The sequence below is a fragment of the Oryx dammah genome, unplaced genomic scaffold (genome assembly GCF_014754425.2).
Source record: "Oryx dammah isolate SB20612 unplaced genomic scaffold, SCBI_Odam_1.1 HiC_scaffold_22, whole genome shotgun sequence".
Taxonomy (NCBI): Eukaryota; Metazoa; Chordata; class Mammalia; order Artiodactyla; family Bovidae; genus Oryx; species Oryx dammah.
Genome location: NW_024070206.1, coordinates 29,179,068 through 29,189,901, shown reverse-complemented (window position 1 = coordinate 29,189,901; position 10,834 = coordinate 29,179,068). Strand labels below are relative to the sequence as shown.

Here is a 10,834-nt window from a genome sequence, read left to right as displayed (position 1 = left end):
AGTATTTCCTTTTCCTAAGTTCAAGTTCAAGCCTCCCCCCACCCCAACTATGGCTTATTCTTGGAAGCATCTGGGCCTAAAAAGATTTTTTCTATAAAATAAAACCCTGGTGGCTCAGCGATAGACTCTGAGCTTCCACTATATGGGGCATGAATTCAATTCCTGGTCGGGGAACTAAGATCCCACAAGCCAAGTGGTGGGGCCAAAAAATATGTAAATAAAATGTACAAACAACATCCAAACCAAAATAAAAAGACATAACAAACAAAACGTGACTGTGTGACCATGTATCTTCATAGATAAGGATCCATATTTGAATACTTGCCACCACAATCTGCTTAAGGAAGCAATCAACTAGGACAGTTTACATAGCAAAGGAAGGTGTGTGTATTTTAAAAAACAATGTATGCACTGTCTTTCAATTTTAGTTGTCAGACAGATAAAAATGCAAATTCTCTAAATAACTGACTTACACAATATGGGACAATAAATATTCTAATTTTCTGTGACATCTGAAAGTAATAATTCTTTACTTGGCTATCATGTGCTAAAACCAAAAAGATACCTACCTATCCCAATAAAAGTAAAATCTTAAATACATTAATCACAGAGGTACATATTATTACTAGACCATGCCTCAAAGTGTGTCAGATTATAATTGTGTTCCAAGTACAGAAAATATACATTAGAGATTTTTCTCATCATAGGCACAATCTAATACAAAAATATATCTGACACTTAAAATTAGAAGGTCCACTTGACAGCCTCCAAAACAGGAAAAGGGGAAGGAATGATGCCAATATTAAAAAAGCACACACAGATGCAAACATGATGATTATTTTCTTCAGCAGAGAGGGGTAAAGAGCAATTTACACCAAACTAGGTTTCCAGGCAGATAACAGTAACTCACAGGTTGGGTAAGTCACAGCACGCAGGCCAGACTGTTATAAATTACTCCACTCAATAATGTACTCAGATTGCAGTGAATCTAATGGCTTTGTGTACTCAGCGCAGTTTTGTTATTTTAGTATTTTCAGAACCACTGTCTACCCCCTCTCTGAGCTCTACCACCAGGTTCCAGATAAACCGCCAGGGCTGCATCAAACCTAGCAGCTGCTCCTGCTGCTAAGTTGCTTCAGTCGTGTCCGACTCCGTGCGACCCCATAGACGGCAGCCCACCAGGCTCTGCCGTCCCTGGGATTCTCCAGGCAAGAACACTGGAGTGGGTTGCCATTTCCTTCTCCAATGCATGAAAGTGAAAAGTGAAAGTGAAGTTACTGAGTCGTGTCCAACTCTCAGCGACCCCATGGACTGCAGCCCACCAGGCTCCTCCATCCATGGGATTTTCCAGGCAAGAGTACTGGAGTGGGGTGCCATTGCCTTCTCTGGAACCTAGCAGAGACAGTTTATAAACAGATCTATATATGGACTAGTAAAGAGACTCACTGAGCAGTGTTGCAATCATGTATATTCAGTGAAGTGAACTGAACACAGATTTATTTGAAATCCTGAGATCTCGCTGGGAAAACAAAAAGTTTTAAAGCAGTTAAAGCAGAAAAGTATGGAGCCTTATGTAATCTTTTACTACTGAATAATAAGTAGTTTGAACAATACCTGATCTGAAAATTCAAATAAGTATGAATACTGGAGCAAGAACTTCATGATTCAGAATGCTCCACAATCATAAGTGAGAAATTTGCCATATAAACTATAACCAATTGGACATGAAAATGGCGAGAGCCATATTTTAAAGATTCATAACATTCTTTCCTTCAAACCAGGTATCTAAAATTTTTAGACACCGATTTTTCCCTTCAGAAGGCATCTACCTGGCTCCTGGATCTTCCCATTCATGAAAGTAGGTAGGCATCTTTTCTCTCTGGCTAGCATCTAAAACCCATGCAGCAGTCCCACTAGAAAGAAAGTCAACGTTAATAAGCGCTTTGTAAGTAAAAAAACATGAAGCAAGTTCAGCCAAAGTCAGTGAGGAGCAAACATTTTTTTTTAAAGAAACTATTATTCCCTCAAAACCTGATTAAGTAGATTAAAGCTGCCAAAGCTCTAGCTGCCCCTCCCATGTTTGTTTTGAAGTGAAATATTAAAACTGCTGATGTTCTATGAGATTATACTTCAGCTAAAAGGATATGTAAATTAAATGACACCCCAAGAGGATATGCTATAGGGTACTGGAAATTTTAAAAATAACTATCCTTAAGATTGATCCAGGTTAGCCACACAATGATGACATAAATTCTAAAATGACTGAGGTATTTAGATTCTTTGAAAACACAGGTGTGCAGTACTGAACAAAGAGGTAAATTCAATGACAATAAAAATTAGCAACAAAGGATTAAAAAATAACTTTGAAGTCTATTTACAATATCAATAACCTGAGCTAAGGGGAAAATGATTAAATCCTGGCAATAGACAGCCCAGCAAATCCTTCACCAGCAAATACTTTGAGCCAAAAAAATCTGTGTGCTTTCAAGAACAGCCTTTTCATGCAATTTGCTGAAAAAGTTCCAAAACTTGGAAATTAGACAATTAATAACAAAGGAAGGGAAACACCTATAATGTAGGTGTTACTAATCCTGTCTGTAGTCTAGGTCTTCTAATACATTCACAAAACAGCTATACTTTGGGCTGTAAAACTATCTTCTATTTGCTTTCACGTCGGCTTTCAAAGGGAAAAAAATGTTTGTCCTTTGAAACATTTTTGTAGACAATCGAGATAAATATTTTGATGACACAACTTCAGCTGAGAAGTATTTTTTTTTAATAAGGAAAACTTGGAATTCTGGGTTATATTTGTTTTTACAATAAAAGAATTATTTGGTCTGTGGTCAGGAGACCTGCATTCTATTCAAGACTCTATAATAAGAGGAATAATTAATTGGAATAATTCAATTTGCTTTTTTGTGCCTGAGGCTCATTTTCTGGACAATGGAGATTAGAATATCTGTGCTATTATTCACAGGAATAGTTTGAGGATAAAGTAAAACTGGAAAGCACTGCTATTTTTTCAAAACACAATATAAATACTATGTTGTGATACTGTTAATAATTTTACAGGTACGTTGTGTTACTCAGTCAGATGTGTGCTTCAGGTAGGCATTCCTACAAGATCGCAGGTTGAATATTTAGTTTACTTTTATTTTAAAAATAATAAATCACAAAACTAAAATGTTTGAACAAGGTCACTTAACCCTCTCCCCAGGTGGTTAGTTATTATTACTACCATCATCATCGTTTTTCTTTTTTAAGCTATGTGTTTAAAAGAGGAGATCTTTAATACATCAGCCTAACTGAGGAAACGTGTCCTGGGCCCAGGTGGTTTTCGGAAGAAAAGCTGATCTTCATAAGAGCGGTGTGCTCTGCTTTTAAAGTGCAGAACCTGTGTTGGGGAGGGACACAGCAGGAACTCGGGGTCTGTCACTGAGGGACCAGTTCCCTCACTGAGGCCAGAGCAGCATGAATGCGGACATGCAACCTGTTTTCAAAGTCGTAGCCAGAGAAATCCTCCTGCAAGACCAGAGAGAGAGACTATTAGCTAAGCTGTCGGTGCGACTACCGTATTAACCACACCACAGCTTGTGCTTCCCACAGTAAAACTCCTTATGCTCCTAATAACGGCTTCACATTCACTTTTTTTTATTTATTCCCCAAACTTCAAATTCTTGTCTGTTTTTAAAATGTCAACTGAATGTTATTAAATGCTGTCTTTGGAAAATTTCCCTCATGTTATTCGAAGATGCTGCTAAACTTCTCAACTCACGAACACAGTTGTGAAATCAAGTTATTTTCCCACTCAAACAAGAAGAGTTTCTATAAAGCATGATGAACAATTTCATAGGAATTTGTGTAATTTTACTTAAAAATCAACTGCTCACTGATTCAGTTATGACTTCCCCCTCCAGAAATATTATCAACCAGGACAATCTTTTCACAAAACCTCTTGAATTCAGGCTCAAGAGTACACACAGAGGACAAAGTCACTGGAAAAAGAGAGATTGGGGATTTTGGGGCATCTTTACCTTTGCTTGAAGAAGGAGAGTTCTGCCTCTTCCTACAGTCTATGAATATAAGAAAAACACATTATCTCTTAACATCTATGTTTATATATACTCAAGCAGAAAATGTTATAATAGAAGATTTGTTAATTCCAACAATTCATGGTGACCTAGAGGGGAGTCAATTGCTCATTCAAGCGTAATGACTCGATTTTTCTTTAATATAATGATGTTTACATCAAGGAATTACTTGATAATTTTTCATAATTTTAACTATTATTCTATAAACAACTAAAAGAGTTAAAATAGTTTTAGATCCTACTAAACAATCTAAATTTAATAATTTAAGTTTATTGGAAGTCAGTAAGCTAGATCTCTTTTTGAAGGCAATACTAATTGAGAACAATCAGCTTCATTTTTCAAGAGATAAATCATACTTGTTGTATTTTATGTATATGTATTTTAGGTTGCATTAAGAGTAAAAATTATCTTAAAGAATATGGCATTAGAAATTTCTACCAAAATTCATAAAAACTGCATTTTCTCTTTTGGTAAAATTAGAATTTCAAATAACAAGACTTATCAGGTGACACATTTAAGGCTTAGGCTAGAATATTTCTGTTGATTTAGCTCAACTTTTAAAAAAATCCATATATTTGAAAGCTGACTTGAATTTATTGAAACTTAGAATTTCATATAGTCAATAACTGAGCTTCTAAAAGACGGTATTAAGCAAATCCAGCACTGTTAAAATTCTGTTTTTTAAAAACTGCACCATTGTGCTTAAATATACATCTTAATAATCCATCAAATTTACAAGGTATTCTAAAAAATTTTAAGTAATCCTACACATCATCCTCATTTATTCTCACTACAGTCTTTATTAAATTGGAAAGGTAGGTATTTTTTATCCTGTTTTATAGATTAGGAATAAAGTATATGGTTAAGTAACTTAATTGGTATCATACACTAAAAATAAATGATAGTACTGGGATCACAATGTAATTCTGTATTCATCTGAATAAACCACATTACATCATATTATAATGATTATATTATAATCATATTATAACTCTAAAAAAAAAAGAATGATTTTGCCTCAAATGAATTTTTGTTCCAAAAGCTATGTTTATCGTTGTAACTCCAGGGAATAGATTACGTCCTTCAACACAGTGATATAGGATTAGTAGCTTCTTGGATTCATCCCATGTGAAATCAAGGAAAACAAAACAACAAAAAAACCAACTTCTTTTAAATGAAGGATGTTTTGTGCCTGTTCACTTCCACAGTTTTGCTGATGAACACTATTTAAGAAAACAGGCAAGATCTTACCTCTGGTTTGTCTAATAGAAGACAGCCAAGTTCATAGCAAGCATATGGCTGAACGTATAAGTTATTCTGACGACACAACTCATCTTTGACAGCTCTCTGAAAGAACTGAAAGTAATACAGATGTTATTGGAATGAATTAACAAAACTGTCTGCCTCCTCACTTCCTCCTCCACCAATTGAGATTGTCATCTTTGATAAACAGATAGTGCCAGAAAAGGAGCCCAAAGGTGAAGAAATATTCAAAGGCTCTGAAGTCACATTAAAAACGAACATGAACCATCACCAACTTCTGGCATCTGAGAGGATGACCTTCATCTAATAAAGTGGATGAAACTCACACTGTGATGGGAGACTGGCTTTGTGCAATGCTTTTTCCTTTTTCTCATTCACAAGCCCATATGTAGTTTTTCATAGTTCAGTTTCCTTAGCTATGACACCACATGAACAGTTTACCTGAACAGCATCTTCTGAGTTCCCTAGACATTTGTGTATGGCACCAAGAAGCAAATACTTTAATCCAATGACAGATGAATCATCTACTCCATGGCAAGCTTAAAGAGAAGTAAAGACAGCAAGAAGGGAATACATTCACTTAAGTATCATCAGGAGTTAAGAATCTCATTGCTTAGCAGCTTACTGAGTTCAAACTGAGAAGGTTCTCCTTCCTCATCCATTAGTGAGTCTCCTTAGTCCAAGAAAGTGATAACCTTTCTTGTGCCTGCCAATTATATTTTATATTTGCATGTGTGTTTGAATTATCTCTAAATACACAGCCTACACTTGTGCATTCAAAAGAACATAGTCCCTAAGATTCTTCACTGTTCCTTTGAGTTAGACATTGGTAGATATTCCAGACTTGCGTCAACAATCAGGAATGAGTTTTAAATTATGAATCTTTTTAAGTAACAGAGCAGAACTTGCACATCCAAAAACAATTTTATTTCCTTTCAAGTAATCTCCTTGGGTTCTCTGGTGGCTCAGATAGTAAAGCGTCTGCCTACAATGTGGGATCAACCCGGGTTTGATCCCCGGGTCGGGAAGATCTCCTGGAGAAGGAAATGGCAACCCACTCTAGTATTCTCGCCTGGAAAATCCCATAGATAGAGGAGCCTCTTAGGCTGCAATCCATGGGGTCGCAGAGAGTCGGACATGACGGAGCAACTTCACTTTCTTTCACTTTTCAGTCTCCTTGGGAGGGTTACACACCTACTCTAAATACAAGGCCTCTGTGTACAACTTCTTTTGGAGATGTATTACTCTGCTCTGGAATATCAATACTGACAAACTTTTTGACCTTTGAGAGGAAACCTGTTTTTTTTCTTAATAAGCAAAAGGCATCTAAGTCTGATGATAAAAGCATGGGACTCAGGGGCTTCCCTGGTGACTCAGGGGTAAAGAACCCATTTACCAATGCAGGAGACATCGGTTCGATCCCTAGTCTGGGAAGATCCCACCTGCCATGGAGCAGCTAAGCCCGTTTGCCACAACTACCGAGCCTGTGCTCTAGAGCCCGGGAGCTGCCGCTACTGAGCCCACGTGCTGCAACTGCCGAAGCCCCTGCACCCTAGAGCCTGTGCTCCAAAACAACAGCAACAAAAATGCCGCTGCAATGAGAAGCCCGCACCCTGCAATGAAGGGCAGCCCCCACTCTTGCCCCATCTAGAGAAATGCCTTCGTGCAGCAACAAAGACCTAGACTAGCCTAATTCCATTGGAATTCAATGGAAAATGCTATATTTGATCACAAACTAGTGTCACTGCAGAACAATCCGATAAATCTGAGTCCAAAATATTAATACAAAATCAATTCTGGAGAAGGGCAGCATATACCTAAGATGACATTTCCAAAAGATTAATAACCCCAATGACCAGAGAGCATCACCACACACTCCTGAATCTGTCCCTTCCAGGGCTTTCTATCCCCATTACCTAAGTGATGGAATTTTCTTAACCACTAGGCCATTGGTCCCAGAGAGTGACAGATTTGTACTCTCTGAGTCAGAGCAGATGAGTGAGACACTGAAGGAACAGGCTGCTGTGTGTACTTTCTTTTTTACCTTGACTCATCCTCTGTAGGTTGGGGGGGGAGCAGTTGGGGAGGGCTTTCCACAAGTACAACACTTCGATGGATGCCAGCACGCAGAGGGCTCTGGTTGGGGTTTGTTTCCGAAATCTCTCTGCCTGCAAGCAGTTAGAATGATTAGGCTACATTTAAAACAAACAAACAAACTAAGAAAAAAACACTTTAGAGACATTAAAAAAAATGCATGGTTCATATTTGATATGAACAATCCCCTCCCACAAAGAAAGCTAAAAATGAAAATTTCTCTCTGAATTTTACTTTCTTATTTTTGTTATATTGGTAGATATGCCTTTCTCTCATTATTCAATTCAATCTACTGTCGAGATCCAGGACATATTTTAAAAACTGCAGGATGAAACCAGATTCATTTCGGTTTAGGTCAAAGGAATTTATAAAAGCTGGGTGACAGATATTAACTCAATGGGTTTATATGAAGGCTGTAATACTAGAGGCCTTTTAGTTATGGTTTTATTGACTTTTTAGTTTTCTAATTAATCCCAGTCCTCTTGGGGGCATTCCCCATTACAACCCAGTTTATACTCAACTAAACCATTAAATGTTCATTCAATAAAAACTTCCAACTAAAAACATGCAGAATTCAGGATATGACAAGTTGTCCTATAACCTACTGTAATTCAGCTAAACTGTATTCTTAAAAAAGTACAGAAATAAATGAGGGCCTTTCTCACTACAGCCCTGGGCCTTTCTGCTGGTCAGTTTGATGCACGCTCTTGCTTTTTATTCATCACCCAATGTGACAGTTTCACTAGCTGAGAACCCAGAGTCTGTATCTCTTGCCCAGGTTCTGCTGATTTGCACTCCTCTGAGGCTGCCTCACCCTTCAGATATACGCACTCCCTCTCCAGGGGCTCATGAGCTCCACAGGGTCAGTAATGTCTCTCTTCATTCAAAGAAGCAATAGCTAACAGTAGCTTTAATTATTTGCAACCAACCAGTACTTTGCATTCGGAGCAGGATGACTCGTGAGAATATTCTCTCACAGTCGTGAGCTACTTGCTCAGCAAGGAGATCAGCTCTGCACAGAATTTCCTAATTTCCTAGGATTTCCATTTGCTGCCCAAGGTGACCATGGTTAGAAATATCCATTATAAACGACACACCAGATCAACAAGTTCCAACAAACCTTTTTCACAGAAAACTGTTCAATCTGATTGTTTTTCCTTTTGAAGAGCTTCTGAACTTCTTTAAAGACAATCTGTGCCCCGTCCACATCACCGGTGGCTCCCTGACAAACTGTAAGAAACCATCATCATAATCTTTAAAGTATTTAGGGGGAAAATACCACTAAGGGATACCCAGGTTGATGACACTTGGAAAAGGTTATTACCAAAGGAGAAAATGGGAGGAGATATTTGTAAAGACTGTTACATGTGGGACTACAACCAACCTGCTGATCCTCATTCCACTGATTCAATAATTATTTCCCTGCTGCTAGGTTCCCTGAACTTTACAGGAACTCGTTGGGGAAACTATCGTCGTAGATATTGTCACGGAGCACAGTCCCATCAGAGCTCACACACTTAGAAAGTGGAAGAAAAATGAAAACTAGGCAAGAACTGGGAGGACTGTGAAAGCTTCACACTGGTAGAGGGATATCCCTGTGCCTGGAAAGAAAGTCATGAAGTAGTCCTGTATATGACAGTCCTTCACTGTCATGAAGTAGTCACAGGTATGTTCATTGGGCACCTACTACCTACAGCCACCATCAAGGATGTGAAGAAGAAATACACATGCTTACAGCCAGAAGAAACTTGAATTTCAGCTGGAGAGAGATCACCCACAATTCCAGAGCTACAAGGGATGCAGGGAAGAGAGCCTTGGGAGTCGTGGCATCAAAGTTACTTTCAAAAAGCTCAACGGGGGAAGGGATGGTTTCTCTTTGGAGTGGTCGGACAGCTCTGAGCAACAAGCAGCCAAGCTGAGCCTTGGAGGGGGCTAAGACTTTGATCTTCATCTACCCCAAGTCCCAGGCAAAGACTCAAATCACACTGCCTCTGCTTCACCTGCTCTCTCCCTTCTCCCAACTTCATACCAGGCTGCAGTCCCACCTCTTCCATCTGACTTTACCAACCACTCTTTGTCATCCTCTTTGCAACTCCCATGACACTGAATTCCTTTCCATTAATTTCTTGTTGATTTTGTCTTTGGCACATACTGTTTTTCAATCCCCACTTGGACTGTCCATTGATTTGCTAGTTCTTCCTTCTTTATTTGAGCAATCCTAAAACTAGATGGTCCCATTCTCACATTTTGGGGCTTGGTCAAGCCAGGCACAGGGCTGTGGCATGTCAGAGGATGAGCAGCTACTGGAAGGTCAAAGAAATACAAGCAGCAAGGCCTGGAGAAAGCTGAGGATATCAAGGTGATGGGAAAGGCAGAAGATTTCTACTGGGAATCACTGGGATCAGCCTGAATATGAAAAGGGAGCGATAATCCCATTCCCAGTTTTGGAAGCAGTACTGGTCCCGATGTGGGGTCTGAACCCATCCAAAATGACCTCATCTGTTGTGTTACAACATTTCAAAACCAGAAGGAAGGTCGGTGATTGTTTTGTAAAACAATTTGATCGTATTATAGACCCAGGAAAGTCAAAAGACTTGACTGAGGTCACACAGTAAATCAGTGAAAAAGAGTAATTTCTGCTGCCCCTAGCTTGAGGTTTCCTTACATAACTGATAATATTATTATATAGTCACATAATTTTCTAAAAAGGAATGAGCAAATGTGGGCACACAAGAGAGTCATAAACGTCAACAATATCAGGATCTGAATCACCTTTGCAGGTCTGTAACACTAGTACCTCAGATCCTAAAGCATATATATACCACTTCCTTTTCATAAGTTACAGACAGTTGCCTCAAAGGATGCAGATGAAAGCATGAGCATCCTAAGTCTGAGACCTACACAGACTTAGGATGCTTGGCCCGTCCATTAGGACTAAGCTTTATTGTTGTCGTTAGTAGCTCAGTCGTGTCCGATTCTTTTGCGACCCTATGGACTGTAGCCCATCAGGCTCCTCTGTCCACGGGGTTTCCAGGCAAGAACAGTGGGGTGGGTTGTCATTTTTTTCTGGATCAGGGATTAAACTTACATCTCCCCCACTGGCAGGTGGATTCTTTACCAATGAGCCACCAGGGAAGCCCTTAAAGAGATAATTCTAATGTTTTGGGGTAACTTATTTTGAAGTAATTTCAAACTTGTAGAAAATTTGCAAGAATAGTACAAGGATGTGGTCCAGCCATCCCACTTCCTACATTACACTTCGGGTAATGTACTAAATGGCACGGAAACCAGGGTTTCAAAAAGAACCACATTCCCAGCAGCATCATTCACGACAGCCAAAGGGTGGGAACACCACCAGTGTCCACGGACAATGAACAAATAAAACG

General features: G+C 38.9%; 1 protein-coding gene across 3 annotated transcripts in view; it reads right to left on the bottom strand.

Moving 5' to 3' along the window:
* Positions 1 to 272: 272 nt before the first annotated feature.
* Positions 273 to 10,834, bottom strand: part of TTC39C (tetratricopeptide repeat domain 39C) — a 100,595-nt gene continuing 90,033 nt past the window's right edge. For all 3 annotated transcript variants that reach the window (XM_040264743.1, XM_040264744.1, XM_040264745.1), the window contains 6 exons: positions 8,569 to 8,678; positions 7,399 to 7,522; positions 5,796 to 5,893; positions 5,343 to 5,447; positions 4,035 to 4,073; positions 273 to 3,522 (listed from right to left, as the gene is read on the bottom strand). In XM_040264743.1, the coding sequence (XP_040120677.1) occupies positions 3,433 to 3,522; positions 4,035 to 4,073; positions 5,343 to 5,447; positions 5,796 to 5,893; positions 7,399 to 7,522; positions 8,569 to 8,678 (566 nt within the window). In that variant the 3' untranslated portion in view covers positions 273 to 3,432. The remainder of the gene's footprint in view (positions 3,523 to 4,034; positions 4,074 to 5,342; positions 5,448 to 5,795; positions 5,894 to 7,398; positions 7,523 to 8,568; positions 8,679 to 10,834) is intronic.